The sequence below is a fragment of the Carassius auratus genome, chromosome 37, assembly GCF_003368295.1.
Source record: "Carassius auratus strain Wakin chromosome 37, ASM336829v1, whole genome shotgun sequence".
Classification (NCBI taxonomy): domain Eukaryota; kingdom Metazoa; phylum Chordata; class Actinopteri; order Cypriniformes; family Cyprinidae; genus Carassius; species Carassius auratus.
Window position 1 is genome coordinate 2,126,661 of NC_039279.1, and position 19,254 is coordinate 2,145,914.

Here is a 19,254-nt window from a genome sequence, read left to right on the forward strand (position 1 = left end):
TGGAAACGTGCTTTATTCGCGACAGTTTTACGCAGTGTTCCAAGTTTTATTTGCAACTTTGGATGGAAACGTAGCTGATGGAAATAAAAAGTGCACTTCTGTGAGTTTGTGTCACATGTCCAAAAGAATGAATGACACAGAGTTAACGAAGTTGCACCAATTATTGTGCCACACTAATCATTTAACAAACATGAAAAGGTATTAGGAGCCGTTCACACAGATTCCACTGGTTCTCAACGCTCCATGCATGTGTTTGACCTTTGCACTCACGCATTAATGTGTCTCGCTTTCTAAAAACGCATTCTGTGTGAACGGTTTCTAACTCGGCACAATCTGAAATGAGTGCGGCAGTAGACGATTACTGATGTCAGATCTCGGTCGCAGCGATGTCGTCGAACGTGACTTCGTTCCCGCTGCTGTCATCGTCCTGTTCCCGGTTCTCCAGCTCGAGGCTGAGCTGACGGAGCGATCGCTCCAGATCTCGGTTCCTCTTGTACATCTGCACGTAGTTCTGCTGCAGCTGAGACTGATAGCGGATCACTTTATCCTTCTCCTCCTCCCAGCTCTTTCTCTCGCTCTCAAACGCTGACGCCTGATTGGACGAGCGCTGGGTTTCGTAAGCGAGCTCCGCCTTCAGCCGGTCGATCTGCTGCTTGTGTGCCTTCAGCTCCTCGCTGTCGTCTGTGCGCAGGTGAGACGACTCTTCCTCCAGACGGCTTATTTTGTCCCGGAGCAGCTGGTTCTCGCTCTTGCGGCGCTGCAGTTCGTTCTCGCAGACCTCGAGCTCCAGCGTCCGTGTGTGTGAGGCTGTGTGCGCCTCCTGCAGCTGACTCTGACACGTCTGAAGCTCGGCTCGAACCTCTCGCAGCTGTCCACGCAGCGTCACCAGCTCACCGACACGCTGCGCCAGATCCGCCTGCAGGTCCTTCATCTGCTGCTTCAGCAGGGAGATCTCTCCAGACTTCTGACACACCTGAGAGAGACACAAGGAGGTCAGAGGTCATTGAGTTCTGAGTTTTTGCTAAACAAAACAGAAGTGTCTGTGACTCCTCACCTCCCACTTGGTCTCCTCCAGTCTGGGCCCCAGCTGTGTGTGTTCTCGTTCGTAGGATGTGCAGCGCTCCTCGAGTCTCTGGTGCTCCTGCAGGAGCTGTGTCATGTCGTCCTGCTGCTTCTTCTTCTCCTGCTGAAGCTGAAACACCTGGAGCTGCAGGAGCTGATGCTCGCGCTGCGCTTTATGAGACGCCTTCTGCATCTTCGCCGCACACGTCTGTCTGAACTCCTCCATCTCCAGCTCTGTGCGCTTCTGGCGCTCCTCGTACACCTGCACACACACACACACACACACAACCTTTAGAATCTGTGACTGGAGTTTGTGTGCTTAACACCAAAAACTAAACCTATATTAGCATCTGCACCAACCACGAAAGCAGGATGGATTCTGATTGGCTGTTAATGTTTTTATCCCTTGTGATTCCAATGATATTGTTTCTCTGTTATCGTTAGAATTGTAGTGTGTTGTTTTTGTACTAAATGTCATTTCCTCATCGTTTTATTTATAGATATTAGAAAACACTGATCTGAGCCCTGAACCAAACCAAGGATTAATCACAATTTAAGACAAAACAGTATTTGAAATTGTGAATTTGGGTTGTTTGAACAGATATAAAGTATATATTTATTTTTTCCCCTCAGTGAAGCAATAGGAAAGGACTTGAATGACAAACAATGGTACAATTTTTTTTTTTTTAGCATTTACAAAAATTACAATAAATTGTACGTAAAAAATACATATATTTTTAAATGTAATTCTTTATTTTAATATATTAAATAATTGTTGTAGATTAAAAAACAATAGTATTCAATTATAAATTGTTTACATATTGTGCGTGTATGTATGTATATATATATATATATATATATATATATACATATATGGTAAATTATTTAAAAAAATTACATACATTTAAAAAAATTATATATATATATATATATATATATATATATATATATATATATATATATATATATATATATATATATATTTTATTACAATAAAGTATTAAAATATAAAATAAGTTTACATATATTGTGTGTGTATATACAGTATATATATATATATATATATATATAATTTTTTTATAAGTATAAAATTTTTCTCCCTTTTAATTTATTTGAAAAGGGACAGTGTAAATTTTTTAACATAAATGTTTCTATTTAATGCATTATACCAGATTTTGACTAATTTTCATGTCCATTTAAATGTCTATCATTACTATTATAATTATTATTATTAAAAACTTATTTCTACAGGAATAAAGCTAATTCTCATCTTGATAAATCCTCCGAATACAGGCTGCTTCTGGTTTAGAGTTGTTGGAGATGAAATCCGTCTCTCACACACCTGACAGATGGCTACTTCGTTGTCGTCCAGGTTTTCTCGGAGCTGCTGCAGCTCCAGGTCTCGCTCCCTCAGCTTGTCCTCCAGGTCTCTGACGATGGCCTCGTAGGTCTGGATGGGTGCCGGGGACAGCGGTTCGGTCAGCAGGGGTCCGCGGCCGCTCAGGGAGCCCGTGCTCTTGCTGGACGAGGAGCGGCCGCTGTCCGAGTTGGAGTTTCCGTGATGTTTGCTCGCCTCGCTGTGGCTGGGGTTGTACACGGGGCTGTTATACGCCGGCAGGTTGGTTAAAGAGTTGCGAGCCGTGTCCGTCATGGTAAAGGACTGGCTGGTCAAAGCGTTGCGAGCGCCGCTGTAAGAACTGCGCCGTTCCATGGTCGCCGGCCCAACATCTTCGTCCTCTGCAGAACTCATGCTGAGGTTTCCTTGGCTTCCCGACAGACCGGCTCCGAGCCGCGGGGACAGATACTGCACGCCGTTACGGCTCCTAGGGAGCACGGGTTTGAAGGCAGTGGGTCTGATTATGGCCTGCTGAACGTTCTGAGAGAAACAAACACCAGAAATCATCAGGATCTTGATCAAAACTTTTTGTTTGGAATGTTAAATGGGCCAGTTTTATACAGCACATATCATTCACAGTGATATTTAATACAAATGCTTTCCATAAAATTAATTAAAAAACAGTCATAAAATGTTTGAAGGAAATTAAAATAATAAAGCATTAAAAATTGCATAACCAGCACAATATAGAATAAATAAAAGTGATATTATAGGTAAACATTACATTTAATAGTGTTAGCAAGTTTGTTGTGCTGAAGACCTTTCTCATAATCTAGATCTTATTTAATAAATGTAAATACAATATAATTTAATTAATAAAATTAATAAAAATTTAATACATAAAAAATAAAACAATTAATGTAATAAAATGTATAATATATATTAAAAATGCTTAAAAATAAATTCCAAAAAAAATAAATAAATTCCACTTAAAATATTTCAATGTATAAAAATACTTAATTTAACTTAATAAAAATAAATAAATATATATATATTCTGTACAATATTAGAATTTATATATACATACATATATAAATATATGTGTGTGTGTATGTGTCAGTGTGAGTGATTATATATCATATGTATATATATAAAATGTTGTTTTATTCACTTTTTTTTCTTTAAGCTATTGGCCTTATTATAACCCAGGGAGTGACAGGAGGGAAGGATAACTGAATTATTTTATTAAACCATAACACTCACTCTTTCTAATTGTCCAGACACTGGAACCAGTTTCGGAGGTGCGTCCAAACCAGTTGTACCCACATCCAAATGATTATCTTCCCAGTCCCTTATCAAGTCCTCATGCGAATATGAACGAGTACCGAAGCCCTTGGTCCTACTAGCGATGTTCCTCCTCTTGCTGGACGGAGTCCGGCTTCCCCTCTGAGCGTCCTGTGAGGTTTCGGACAGCAGGCGTCCGGAGCCCGGCGTGCCCTTGCGGAATCTGGTGCTGACCTCAATGTTAGCGCGGTCAGGATAAGAGACGTGACTCTGCATCATGCTGCTGACGGCACCCATCGCTCCCATCATGGGAGGTGAGGCGGGATGGAGACGCGGGTCCAGGCCTGGTCCCGGATGGTCAATAGACACGGGGAGAGACTGGACCAGCGCCATGACCGATGACACACCAGATCAGAACACCTGCACCGAGAGAAAACACAGGTTAACTGGACAAACCATGAATGTCTGTGTAGGATCTGTGTAGTTTAACACACAAGTGTTCAGCAGCATATGGGATTAATCTAGATTAGAAAAATGCATCCCAATTTGATCTGCTTCAACAGTTTCAAACAATACATTCACTAAAGCTGATTAAATAACCGTTTATAACATCTGTGTGTTCGCTTTGCTTTAATCAGATTGTGTAAGAAACTGCTCTCGCAGCCATTTTGCATTGTATTTCAGAGCTGCATAATTAATAGAAAGTTCTGTCATGAAACTTTAGATGGCGCAGTCCGATAGGTTCATTATTCACATGTGAATAAACATGTGAGCCCCTCACCATCCCCAGCTCCACCTGTATAGATCTGCCACAGGGTGATGTCATGTTGGGCTGTTCAAACTAATTATGAATCATTTTGGTGAAGCAGAAATTAGACACTTAACCTTTAACACAAGTTCGTGCCCTGCCTAAAAGACATAAGCAGCAAAACAAAGTCATTTCAGAAGTGGAGCAAGTTGCTATTTTAATAAAAGTTCAAACATTTTGTTTATAAATCTTTCACTCGTCCAGTTAAAAAAGTTGATGTCAAGAAAGAAAAGTTGCGGCGTTTTTTGGTGGTGTAAATGTAATTTACTCTGAAACAATATTCCCATCAGTGTTTTATCGGCTCTTACTTACATATTCTTTATGAATGACTCACTGAATCATTGACTCACTTGATTCGTTCAAAAACACTGAATCATTAAGTAACGAATCACTTACCGCTGAACTCCCAGCATTAAATTGAAGGCTTTCAGAAATTACACACAACACTGTACAAAGTTGCTTTCCAGACCCTTCACCGTCTCTGTTCCTGAGCGGTGGAATGAGATTAAATCTCCATATGACCATCATAACCTTCAGAAAACAGCTGAAGACAGAAGAACTAAACTAGCTACAGTCATAAACAAATACACATGCTACAATTACTCCTCTTTAAATGTGAAAAATGAATCTACATCTTCCTCTTCTGCTCTAGTTTGTGTGCTTGATCTAGTTTCCTCTTGCCATCGTGTACTATGATGGACTGCTTGTTCCTCAAGTCAGTTTGCATAATGAATACAAATGTAATGAAAATCTGACTGCAGCCAAAATCCCTCACTTGGTTGTTTGAGTCGTCAGATCTGTATTTACAGAAAGCCTACTGTGCTGCTTTGAACAAATGCATCAACATAACGTTGTTTTTCTGCTAAACATCACGTCGCTGTCCTGTTCATTGTTCTGAGACGCAGAAAACACTCCAAAAGCAGCGTGACTCGAGCTGCCTCCTACTTCCCTCTGACTAATCTGACATTTTGTTGAAGACAACAATGAGATTAAACACAGAACAATGCAATGTGAGGATTTTGCTTAAAGTCACATGACATGAAAACAGACTCATTTACTTCCTTAATTCCAGTTGTTGTTGGAATTTTCAGATTCATTTGTACGGAAGTCAAATGAGTTGTGAATGTTATCTAATGTTTCTCAGATGTATCTCAAGATAAAAAAAAATACAGTAATTTAATGTCTCTTCTCAGTATCTCAAACTGCTCAGATTTGCCAAGATTTGTATGTCTGCTTTCAAATACAGAGATCGTGATGCCTCGGGGAACAAATTTAGGTAATACAACCGTTGTTTAAAACCAGTTTTCTTATCATGATTATAATGTTGCTTAAACGTTACAAAAAAACAGTTTTACAACATGCTACTATCTTTTTCATCCAAAATATAACTTAAAAGGTTACAAAAAACATGAGGACATTTTGAGAATGTTGTTCTAAGAACATTTTCTCAACATTATGAGAACGTTCAACAACTGCAGATAACATCAAGACATCCAGAGAAATTTGTTCAAGGAGCATGATAAGAAAATATATCAAATATTAATAAAGTTACAAGAACATTCCATAAACATTTTGTCCTTTATGCAGCTGTTAATAGATGTCATTTGAGATGAGATAATATTTCATTTAGTCTGAGCAATGCAAGTGTCTTTAGGCATAACAGGGTTTTAAGATTGAACTCGTGGTCTCCTGCTGCCTGTCAAACAATGACACAGTTACACACACACACACACACACACACACACACGGTTCTGTTAGTCACATACCTGATGTTAAATCCTGCATGTCGTTTGGTTCTGTGTCAGTGATACGATGCATCTGTGTCCGTCAGTCGCTTCACTTTCACTGGCTGAAGTACTACATTCTCACTGTGTGTGTGTGTGTGTGTGTGTTAAATGTAGCTCAGTCTCCATCCTAGAGAGAACAGCGTTTGTTCTCAAATCCCTCCTAGCGCTCTCCAGCCTCCTGTTTCTTCCCTTTTCTCTATTTCATCAGTAATGATGGCATGTTACAGGAATGTTCCACAATCAAAACAATACCAACAACTCTAGACCGTACAGAACTATTAAACACACACTCACACACACACACTCTAATGATTCAGTGATTCTCAACCAGGCGTCCGACGTCCACTAGAGGGCCTCGAGATGACTTAAAATAAATGAAAACAAGATAAAACCAAGCTTTAAAATAAGAAATAAAAAAAAGATTCAAGATATTGAGGTACTTTTTTTAATTGCTTTTTCCACCTGGATTTTTCAAAACATTATTTTCTTGTTTACGGGAACATTCCATTGTATCATTTTTGCATTTATGAGAATGTTACTTTTAAATGTTTCAAAAGTTGCAACTTTTGAATTCCAAAAGTTTCCAAAGTGGTTTCAAATGTCGGAACATTTAAAATGTTTCGTGAAAAAAAAACAATCCATTTTTTTTTTAAATCTCTGAACAAACGTACCATTAACGTTTATAACATTCTGAGAAGGTTCCCTGTTATCTGGCTATTTAATGCTGTTCCCTTGCGATGGGATCAGCTGAGACGGATGTTAATAGAAGGTGTAAACGCGACCCTCATCATCTTCAGTTTTTAGATGAGCTGCTACTAATTTTACTTCTTGTAAAGTATTCTGGGCCACAGATCTGTGTGATCAGACCTCAGGGACATACGAGCATCACAAATAGCTCAACGTAGAAAATCAGAGATCGCTGAGAGCAGATGAGTTCATGGCAGACATCTACTATAAGAACACAACACACTGAATGTCATCTGACGAACCCAAAACAATGATTTGACTTCAGTGCATTGCATTTGCATTGAGCAATACTAACAGTGAAGCTTGAAGAAATAAACACTCATAATGACAGTGATGAATGCAAACACTGATTAAATACATCATCATCTCTCTTCACACACACCTCCAGAGCTAACTTTTGAATGAGCGTGCTGTGCTGGTATATATAGGCTAGTGTAAGTAGGCTACAGCGTGCCGTGTGTCTCTCTCAGGTCCTGTAAATAGGTCACACTGGACACAGTAAAATTTGTTCTACAGGAAGAGCAAAGCAACAAGATCCAAGATCCAGTGAAGAGAACAGAACGACACGAGACGAGAACATATAATCAGGATCAGCTTCAGACAACATTGACCCGCACAAACACACTTTCTATCAGGACGTCTTGCATCTGCACATAATATGATGTTTTATTAACACAAGCTTTGAATTTACAATCTTGTCACCCATTCATAATGTTTATCATCTATATTAGGGACGAAATATATTGATTGTTTTTTTGGGTGAACTATTCCTTTAAACTTGAGTTGATAATGTTGTTGTTATCAGTCCTCGGGTCACTAAATCCTGCAGGGCTGCTGTTATATAAGAGACGATGTGTGATGCTGGGATCTGCTCCTGCGTTTGATCAGCAAACATATTTATGATCAGATTTCTCAGAATGAGGCCATTAAAAATATATTCTGATACAAGCACAAGAGATTCTGGGTCAAGGGCTGATGTCTTGTATGATTTACAACAAATACTTCTAAATTTCATGTTTAATGTAATGTGTTACTTGCGGTTTCGTTAAAATTTAACATGGTGCTTGCAATGCCAAGGTCATGGGTGCGATTCCCATGGAATGAATGCATGACCTGATCCAATGTATGGCTTGAATGCAATACAAGTAACTTTGGATAAAAGCATCTGCAGATGAATATAAGTAATGCATTTCAATTGCATGAAGGGCAAAAATGCATGAAATTAATAAAAACAAATGTATATCTTAAATGCCATGTAAGTGCCAAACGCATTAACGGCAACAGAAATAGCATTTTCTATTGCATTTATCTTTATTAATTCCTTTGATCAGTGCTTGAAGTTCTAACTCAGCACTTGTCCTGTTGTTGAGTTTGAGTTTAGTCATTGTGGAGAACGAATCCTTTATCTGAATCTGTATTTGCAGCACTGCTCTGAATCCTCTGACTCTTCTGCGATCATCGCGGCCCAGTTTGTGTGCTTGTGTTTCTGTGCTGGGACACGAGGACAGAGATCCGGACAGCTGTGGGTCACTTCGGGTGCCCGGCGGTGCCAAGCTCTCACTGGGAACCCTGCCTACAACAGACCTACTTTAGATGACCAAAGAAAAACAGAAATCCCTGACGATTAACCCATGAAGATTCAGAGAATTCAGAGAGAGTAAGACGTGAAAAGATCCACTCAGTTCCTGCATGATTTGACACAAAGCATTGTATGACAATTCAGATAGACACTTTGATGGCGCTTTTATTGTGCTTTTTCATCCTTTTTAGAGGTTAAGTCTCACTGTCTGTGAAGATCATGTTTGCTGATCATCTCTTATAATGTTCCACAGATCAAACACCGAAGCGAGGAAACAATCACACAATCTCCACGTTCGGCTGAACTACTGCATCTCTCTCAGTCTTTATATAAACGACTGAACGTCTGCTTTTGTCTCGACTGATATCTGATGAAAATCAATCACAACGGAGACCTTTAACACACACAAAAGGCTTCGTCTGCTCCGATGACGGCTCTATAAATAGAGCACGCATTAATAGCGTTTTCAGAGAACCAAGGGTTACGGGAAGCCACACCTGATTCATGTGCATTTCAGATATAATACAATTATATTAATAGATTGCAAAACAAACTCGATAAAAGCAGCATAGACGTGAGTCTCACAAAGCCTTTTAAGAATGCATCTGAAAATAAAGCCTGTTTTAGGATCTTTTGCATTGTGAAAATATTATTTTTAGATTTAAATACATTTCACTCAATTTAATAATTACTGTAATTAAATGGAAAACACTAAAGTATACCGAAGAGCTAAAACTAAATTGTAAAAAGTTGTTACCTGAAATATAAATAAAATATATGTCAGGTATTGGTAAGGGAGGAACTCAGGTGCAGACAGGGATTCTCAAACAAAGGGTTTATTACAAAAAGGGGAAATAAAAACCCACGAGGGGGAAAACAAGGGCAAGGTAAAGACTAAATAACTAAAACAGGACTGGACTGACAAGATAAACAAGGACTCTAAATACTAACTATAAACACTCACGGTAATACAAGGACTTCAGCGGGTACAGCACAATCTCACACACAATCACAATTGTAGGACACAGTTGAGGTACAATCACAATGACAATGAACCAACGCAAGACAGAGCACACTTGGAGATCTAAATAGAGGGAACAATCAAGACACGACAGGTGGCACAGATGGGACAATCAAGACACGACTAGGTTAACAAGGGGGGCGGGGCAAGGGAACGAGACAACACAAGCACATGGCCCAAAGGCAAGGCCATGTGCTTGTACACAAAACACGGGTCTGTCATGATCCTGCCTCAAGACTAGGGAAAATCAAGGACACGAGGGCAGAATCATGACAATATATTTACAAAAAGATACTTATTTTATGTCTCATTTTGATTTAGTTTAACTTTATGTAAATTAAGGCTTTTAGCTTTTTTTTTACTAAAACTGAAAAAATAAAAATAAAAACAAATGACTACAATTAAGATGAAAGAAAATACTAATTTGAAATATTAATAAAAACTATAATAGTATCTAAAATTTAAATATTTTAAAATTAAGATTTTTACTGTCATTTTCTCACTGAAAATACTGTTTATTTCTCTTTCTCTCATACACTCAGATTCTTCCATAAGAAATACATTTTAGATTTAAATATAACTATTGTAATTTACTAATTTATTGTAATGATATGGAATACACTAGCTAACTCTAAAGTAAGGGTTATCGTTGACTAAAACTAAATTGTAAAAAGTTGTTACCTGAAATAAAAATAAATAAATATATTGGGGAAAAAAACATATTTTATTTCTCATTTTTATTTAGTATAACTTTATGTAAATTAAGTTTTTTTAGCTTTTTTTAACAAAAACATAAATAAAAATGAATAACATTTTTACATATTAAAAAAAAATACAAATGACAAAAACTAATGAAAGATTTACTAGAAATTAAGATAAAAAAAAAAATTTCTCTCACACACTCATATTCTTCCCTGAGAATCCTTGAGATGCTCCCAAAGGAGCGACGACAACAACATCAACAACAAGTGGCTGCACAGGAAATGATGTCATCATCCTTCACTCAGAGCGTGTGTGTGTGTGTATGTGAGAGAGAGAGAGAGAGAGAGAGTTTGTTTATAGACTGACTGGAGGAGCAGCGGATGTGGGTTTGACCATCATGAGCTTCACCCACACCATCAGCACTGGAAACGCCTGAAACCAGAGCTCTTCTGCTTCATGGCCATCATATAGAGACTTTTACAAATATTGAACTAACATCTGTAAGCCTAAACAACACCCCTTTCATCACCAGTGAGGCTGTAGACACCGGAGCAGTAAGGAAGCGCTCAGGGAAGCTGATCTGTTCAAACACCTGCGAACAGGTAGAGCCAGAATCCAGATTTGACATCACAGATAAAAGACTCAACAGCACTGTTAAGAGCCGAAATGACAAAGTAAATCTCCATTATGACGTCCATAGCTGAAAATATGACATTATTTACTAAACCAGGCATTCCCAAACTTTCTTTGTCATCGGTTCCAATAAACAGCATGCAATAATGCGGTCGTAAACCCCAAAATCCAAGAAAGCAACTGTATTTAACAGGATGAAATGAAACGTCTTCGTCTAATCAAACAGACTTCATTAAGGATCAAACCTCATTCAGTGATTCGTCCCAGAAACGCCGCTGATTCGAGGTCACTGGGTCAATAAATGTCTGACTGAACTCCTGTCAGGTTTAAACTCACGTGCATTTGTGTGACATCAATGCTAGATCACCTGTTATTTCCAAAATAATCCATTCACCTGCAATGGAGTCACATGACAACGTTTATCATGGAGTGTGCGTGTATTATTTGGCAGTATTATTTTCAGTGTTCATCACACAATCACACGCATGAGCTCTGAACTTGTATAAACTAACGCTCACACCTTTATTTGAACACTGAACATCTTCCTACAGCACTTCCTGTTGTTCAGGACTGTTTGACGCTTTAGAATGTATTATTAATAATAATAAGCAGAATAATAAAGGTAATTATGACTTCATTTCTCACTCTTTTGACTTTTTCTCTCAGAATTCTCAGTTTATGTCTCACAACTGTTTTTTGTTTGTTTCTGTAACGAAGCAGAGTTGTGAGTTTATATCTTGCTCTTCTTATAAACGATGTCTAAACTGTGAGATAAAAAGAACTACCTAAAAACTACCTTTTTAATATTTTCGTCCAGTAATATGAGCAACTTCAGTACTTTCCAGATGTCATTCTCAAACGGACGGAGATGTTTCTTTAGTTTTCACCAGGAATTCCTCTGTTAAACATGGTTATTAAATATTGTTTTGGCTTTGGCAAAGAATACCAGACCAATAACCAACCGACCTTGACCAGTTAAGATAAACTTCCTGTTTCAACAGGAAATGTAAACACGGGAAAGAAAACTGCACTTGTGCAACTATTTTACTTTAGCTTGTAAATATATATATATATGGCTTCTTTATCAACTGTTTACACTGAATGAGCTAAGACTTCAACACATTGCTATTATGAAGCTATTTTCACTATTAAACACGAGACTAAACCAAAACATTAAGCAAAAAGATCATTAGAGTCATTTACAGTAATTATAGACAGGGGTCTGTACAGATAAAATATATAAAACTACCTTTAAAAAAAGAAATAACGTTCTTTAAACAGTTTCTTGCTTTTATAATGGGATATCTTTGATCATTTGAACAGCGAGGGGTTAAACGAAACTTCATCTGACCGTTAATGTCAACAGTGATTAGTTAATGCTGAACTAATGAGGAAGTTTAGCTGTTTACTGTAAACAGTCGGTGACAGAATTGATATAAAGAGACCTTTAAACCTTCAGATAGTCACTGATAAACAAACCAACGGTGAAGAATAAGTGAAAGTAGTCAGAATAACCTTTCTGTCTCGTCGAAGCCAACATTGGCGCTTTCAGAAACTGAGGGAAAACCCGCTTCATTGTCGCTGTCACAGTCCATAACTTCTCTCATCGATATAAAACATGATCATAAAGTACACCAATCTGTATTTCATCTGTCTGTTAGATTATCGTACAGAAGAATTGGCTGTACTCACCATACTGTAGACTTTATGATCATCATCCACCGTCCGAGCGCTCGCCACTGATACTGACTACAGACTCATGAATATTAATTACATCACGTGACGCGCGTCAAGCGGGGTTCACCGATTGGATAAACGCCTGAAGCTGGTGGGCGGGTGCTACGCAGATTGCCAATGAACGAGTCCGGCTGTGTTGAAGGGTTGGCGTAATGAATATTAATGAGGTTAATTGACAGGACGCCTCAGGATATCTATGAAAACGTCATTGCGTCGTAATGAATATTCATAAGATAGACCTTCGTAATAGTAGGATTTGTGATTTCTCCGGTTCAGTCGTTTTTTGGTTTGGTTCCAGTCTTTTAGCACAAGACATTTTGCTATATGTTCTTCGTTACTAGCCTACATAGAAAGCTAAAAAGTATTCAAGTCCTATTTCCTGATTGTTTGATATTTATTATATGTTATTTTCCACGAATGTACAGAATGCAAATTTTTGATGTTCTTTTTTTCTTTGTCTATCTATTTTCTAAATGCTTTATTGTATTGTATTATCTAGATTTAGTTAGTTAGTAACTTGTTTTAAGGAAATGGAATGGGGTTCATTGGAAGATTCAGTTGTTTATATTCCTTATATAAATTAAAAAACTTTTCCAGGCATTTTTTTACCCACAATTATAGAAAACCTGGAAAAAATATTTAGATGTAAGCTACTCACTGATCCTGAGGGATTTACAGAATGTCCTCTGGTTTCTTGAGCGAAACTGTGATGGATTAATATAATTACTGTTGAATCATATAAATGCATCAGTCAAACCCTAAACATTCTCTTCCACCTGTTCTCACACATCTGAAATCTGACCATCCCTTCATGCACAGGAAATGAGTGTCTGTGTTCTTTATGACCTGAGCTCTTCGAATGCTACAAACACTCGAAAAACTGGTCCAACCAGAGCGTTGAGCTCATGAGAATCTGATGCACAGCAAGCCGGCAGATTCCAGACGTGCCTGGCCTCTTTAGAGCAGCGTGCCGTCTTCTAGAAGCCTCCAGGATTCTCTGGTTCTTGGAGCAGATCTCTGTGAGAAACTGGGCCAGGAAGGTCTCGCACATTTACAAACGATCTGCTTTCCCCCTGTGTGTGTTGAAGCGCTGCTGACCTGAGAGAGGACGCATGAGCTCAGAGCAGAGACTGAAGCAAGACCGGTTCTTCTTCATCTATGTCTTGAGTTTCAGTCTTGTGGCTGGTAAACAGAGCGGGTGGGTTAACAGACTGTGAGAGATCAGACAATGTAATGTTCTGGAATGTCCAGGAATGTCCTGACGTGGGCAAACAGAGCTATTGTTCATTGTTGTTCCCACAGCAATCAGTCTCCCACTGCTCCAACGGACATCAGCGAGTGTTTATCAGCTGTCAGCAGACTGTGAATATACTCTTATGACATGTATAACACATATATGTTGTTGTGTGTGTGATCTGTAATGCTTGTACCCAGAGAAAGTTCTAAGAAATATGACGAGGTTCTCTGAAAGTTATGAACAAACATTATTAGTATCAAGTAACATGATTCGAATGTTCGCTCTGTGTTATTAGAATGATTAGAACGTTCGTAATCAAAGTTGCTACCTGTTTTGAGAAAATTCTAATGTAACATTTCAATAATGTTTGCAAAAGGATATAATTTAAGTTTCCTTAAACAAACAAACAAAATGTCCAGATGACATTCAGAAAAAAATATATTCTTAGAACATATAAAACAAAAGGGAATTTGATTGTATCTATGTGCTAAGTCAGATTTTGCTAGAAAATTTCATAAGTAATTACATAGAAATGGCATGTAACACATCGAATTAAATTTGATTGAAAGGCTGAAATTGTATTTTAAAGAGTGCACTCCAATGATCTTCTCTCCATCTTTGAAATTTTTTTTGGAGTATATACTAAAACTTTTAAGTTGAAGACACAGGCATAGAGCCAATAAGTTTAATAAAAGCCAAAAAATGTATTCAACTTGGTTGGCTTTAAGGGGTAAATATATAGTTGAAATCATTAATGTTCACAATCCTTCAAGTCCGTTTGCGTCTGAAAAAGCTGTCCTGTTTGAAATCCGTGTTAATATCTGATCAAAAAACAGTCCAAACGTGTGTGTGTGTGTATGTGTTTGTGTGTGTGTGTGTGTGTGTGTGTGTGTGTGTATGACAGTGCGGTGAGTAGGAGGCAGTCAGGTGTGTCTGAGGTGAAACTTTTACACCCTGGGTTTGTCCCACATTAAAGCTCATGAATGAAGCTGGTTTGTGCGTCTAATATTTATCTAGACAGGAAACAAAATCCTGCAGCTGAAACAGAGGAAACAGTGCTAGATCCACACACCTGGCATGATTTGCATTGCAGTAAAAAACATTCATCACACTCCAAACAGGAGCTCATGGAGGTTTCTTTGATTTGTTTGCACATGTTCCATTGTGCAAATCCAGAAATATTAACATAAATGAATGTTTTCTGCCATTTAGTCACATGCAAATACCCTGTGGGCAATGCAAACAGAAATGCAGTTCCAATTTCTGTGCGTTGGTTCCACGTCTGCCATCCACACATTCCATCTACATCAGGTTTCAGCTGATTGCAGCGAGTTCAGGCTCAGAATTGCCTCCAGATTTGACCGCAGACGTCTGCATGAGCTGCTCTGCTCGGAAACTATGAGAACAATGTCAGATCGTAGAAAATACACTGTTCTAGGCTTGATTGCTTGAGGCCCAGTCCAGGGAGATGATGAGTATGATGATGATGATGATGATGATGATGTGGCTTTGATGTGTCTTTAGGTCATGCATGTTAGTTGCATGTGTAAATGTTTATTCCTGATAACCTGCGATTTGAAGAGTAAAGAGACTAGTAAAGAAACCCAATCCTAACCTGCTTCTGAAGGACATCATCTCTCTCTCTCCTGTATCAGGTCATAAGGTCCTGCTGTGATGCAGATCTGGGTTCAATCGGGGTTAACAGCAAGCTGTGTTTAAAGCAAACTGTCAATCATCTGACTGATGTGGAACATTGTGTCCTACTGGCCTCAGGCAGAAACACTGGCAGCTCTTGTCCTGGAACATGCAGAGAAATCATCAATTCTAGCTACAGTAAAGTACGAGTGCACTGCCCAAAGGCTCTGTCAAATACATAAGAGAGAATGCAATGTCTGCATATGTTCATCACATAAAGTTCATGTGACTTTAGATGACTTGGAAGGTCATATGAACTCTTTTAATGATGATTTATATTTTAGTTTTGTCTATTTCTATTTTTTTGCCGGACAGTTCAAGTCCTTTCATCTTCACTGTGTGGAAATAATGACTGTTGTTTTCTGCATCATTTCTTATTTGTTCATGTGGTTTTGAAAGGACAGAGCTAGTAAATGAATTTTTACTTACTAGTCAGCAGAAAGTAGGTGATCAGTAACACTTGTTATTATTTTAATATGTGCTTCCATCTAGTGGTCACCATTAAAACCTATCTGTTTTTTAAACTATTGTGAACATCAATTTGTTGTCAAGGGGCGAGACTGGGACTCAGTTGCAGGTGCTCAAAAGGTCAGTTTATTAGATGGCTTAATTCCAAAGGACAGAGAAAAAAATAAAAATGAGAATTAACAAAAAACTATCCAGGAACAGGGCAGTCTGGAGCAGATCCAAAAGAGCCTCCTGGACGAATTCCACTAGGAAATCCTCTGATGCAATGCCCGGACAAACTGACAGGGAGGCGGGGGCGCTGTTGAGGCGGGGAACTGGTGGCGCGCTGTGGCGCGGCGAAGAAGAGGGGTGACAGCGATCGGTGAGCTCTAACACGGAAGGCTGGAGAGTAGCGCTGCCTGAAAGCAGGAGGAAGTGGGAAAAAAAACAAACAAACTAGAGGATGAAAACAAAACGGGCACGATCTCTGTGTAGGCTAAACAAGAGATGTGGATAAAGTTGAGACATGGACGAAAACAACTCGACGATCTGACAACAGACAGCACACATGAGGAGACTAAATAGAGAAGGAGTGATTATCATAATGCAGAGCAGGTGATGGTGACCAATAACAAGATAATAATGAAACAAGAGGGCGGAGACGGGCACCACGGTGACACAGAAGCACATGGTAAGTGTAAACAACACACACTATGGGGAAAAACAGACAGATCAGCCCGGGGCGTGACATTACCCCCCTCCCAGGAGCGCCCCCTGGCGCTCCAGGGAAGGTACCACCACGCTGCCGGTTGAAGTCCTCGATCAGCGACCGATCCAGAATATCCCGAGCCGGGACCCAACTCCTCTCATCCGGACCATATCCCTCCCAGTCCACCAGATACTGAAATCCCCGACCACGACGTCTGACATCCAGCAACCTCCTGACAGTGAAGGCTGGGGAACCATCCACTAGACGGGGAGGGGGAGGGTTAGTAGCAGATGGGTTAAGGCGAGAATGAAAACACAGGCTTGATCCGAGAAACATGAAAGACTGGGTGTACCCGACCAAGTATGGGAGGTAACTTGAGCTTTACCGCCACCGGACTCAATACCTTGGTGATCTGATATGGCCCCATGAACCTGGGGGCTAACTTGCGAGAAGCCACCCGGAGAGGAAGGTCCTTGGTAGACAGCCATACTCTCTGACCACATACGTAGCGGGGAGCAGGAATACGGTGACGGTCAGCCGCTGCTTTGGTTCGTCTGGAAACCCGAGCCAAGGTTTCCTCAGCCCTCCTCCAGGTGCGGCGACACCTGCGGACGAAGGCTAAGGCAGACGGAACAGCAGCATCGGGTTCCTGTGAGGGGAACATAGGAGGTTGAAAACCAATGGAGCACTGGAATGGAGACATACCTGTGGCCGCCACTGGCAAGGAGTTATGGGCATATTCAATCCAGGATAACTGTTGGCTCCAAGAACTCGGATTATGGGACGTCAGGCAGCGGAGAGCTTGTTCCAAAACCTGGTTTGCCCGCTCGGACTGCCCATTGGTCTGAGGGTGAAACCTGACGACAGACTCGTAGAGGCCCCGATCTGTCGACAGAACTCCTTCCAGAATCGGGAGACAAACTGTGGCCCCCTATCAGAAACCACGTCCACCGGAAGGCCATGAATCCGGAAGATGTGGTCAAACCAGCCACTTGAGCGGTCTCCTTAGCTGAAGGCAGTTTGGGAAGGGGGATGAAAATGGGCCCGCTTTAGAGAAGCGATCAACCACCGTCAATACTACGGTGTTACCCTCGATGGTGGAAGACCAGTGACAAAGTCAAGGGCTATGTGTGACCAGGGGCGGGGAGGGGATGGGTAAGGGCTGTAGCAGACCAACAGGAGGCTGATTAGAACTCTTGTTCTGGGCGCAATTGGGCAGGCAAACACAAACTGCCTGGACGTCCTGGGCCATGGATGGCCACCAAAATCGCTGGCGGATGGCAGCCAGAGATCTCCGAACCCCAGGATGACAGACTAACTTGGATGAATGCCCCCACTGGAGGACTTCAGGGCGCAGCCCATCCGGCACGAAAAGTCTACCCTCTGGGCACTCCCTCGGCACCTCTCTCTCTCGTATGGCTTCCAGCACTCTCCTCTCCACGTCCCAGGAGAGGGACCCTACCACAATCTCTTTAGGGATAATTGTTTCAGTAGATACACTGGTTCCTTTTGTATCTCTGTAAAGACGGGAGAGGGCATCAGGTTTTATATTTTTGGAGCCTGGGCGATACGAGAGAAGAAGTTGAACCGGCCAAAGAAGAGTGCCCATCGGGCCTGGCGTGAAACTCACCCTCTTGGCCGAACGGACATATTCCAAGTTCTTATGGTCCGTCCAAACCAAGAAGGGCTGTGCTGACCCCTCCAACCAGTGACGCCACTCACCCAAGGCTAGCCTGACCGCCAACAGTTCCCGGTTCCCTACGTCATAATTCCGTTCTGCTGGGCTCAGGCGGTGAGAGTAGTAGGCACAGGGATGTACCTTCCCATCTCTGGGGGATCTCTGAGAAAGGACCGCACCTACTCCAATCTCAGAAGCATCCACCTCCACAATAAACTGGCGTTCAGGGTCTGGAAATGAAAGAACAGGAGCAGAAATGAATCGGGACTTTAGGTCATTAAAGGCCTCCTGAGCCTTCAAATTCCACCTAAACGGTACCTTAGTGGAAGTAAGAGCTGTCAAGGGTGCAGCAACCTGACTAAAGTTTCTGATGAAGCGCCTGTAGAAGTTGGCAAATCCCAGAAACCGCTGCAGTGCCTTTCGTGAGTCTGGAGGTGGCCACTCGGCTACGGCCCTTACCTTAGCGGGATCAGCTTTGATTCCCTCCGCCGAAATGATATAGCCCAGGAAGGGAACTGACTTGGAGTGGAAAACGCACTTCTCCGCTTTAACATATAGCTGGTTCTCCAGCAGCCGTTGTAGCACCTGGCGCACGTGTTGGGTGTGTACCTGAAAGTGAAGGAGAGAAAATAAGAATGTCATCGTAGGTACACAAAGACAAACTTGTTAACCATGTCTCGCAACCACGTTCATTTAACCAGGGCCTGGAAGACAGCTGGGGCATTTGTCAGACCAAAGGGTAGCACCCGGTACTCATAATGTCCCGAAGGAGTGTTGAATGCTGTCTTCCAC

At 40.7% G+C, this 19,254-nt stretch overlaps 1 protein-coding gene across 3 annotated transcripts in view; it reads right to left on the bottom strand.

Moving 5' to 3' along the window:
* Positions 1 to 12,731, bottom strand: part of LOC113055866 (leucine zipper putative tumor suppressor 2 homolog) — a 13,982-nt gene extending 1,251 nt beyond the window's left edge. Inside the window, exons 1-5 of one of the 3 annotated variants that reach the window (XM_026222241.1) lie at positions 12,652 to 12,731; positions 3,662 to 4,102; positions 2,405 to 2,938; positions 1,055 to 1,324; positions 1 to 973 (exon numbers count right to left, since the gene is read on the bottom strand). The exon at positions 1 to 973 is cut by the window's left edge and continues 1,251 nt beyond it. In XM_026222241.1, the coding sequence (XP_026078026.1) occupies positions 368 to 973; positions 1,055 to 1,324; positions 2,405 to 2,938; positions 3,662 to 4,075 (1,824 nt within the window). In that variant the 5' untranslated portion in view covers positions 4,076 to 4,102; positions 12,652 to 12,731 and the 3' untranslated portion in view covers positions 1 to 367. The other 2 variants (XM_026222243.1, XM_026222242.1) reach the window with 2 other exon arrangements.
* Positions 12,732 to 19,254: the final 6,523 nt, after the last annotated feature.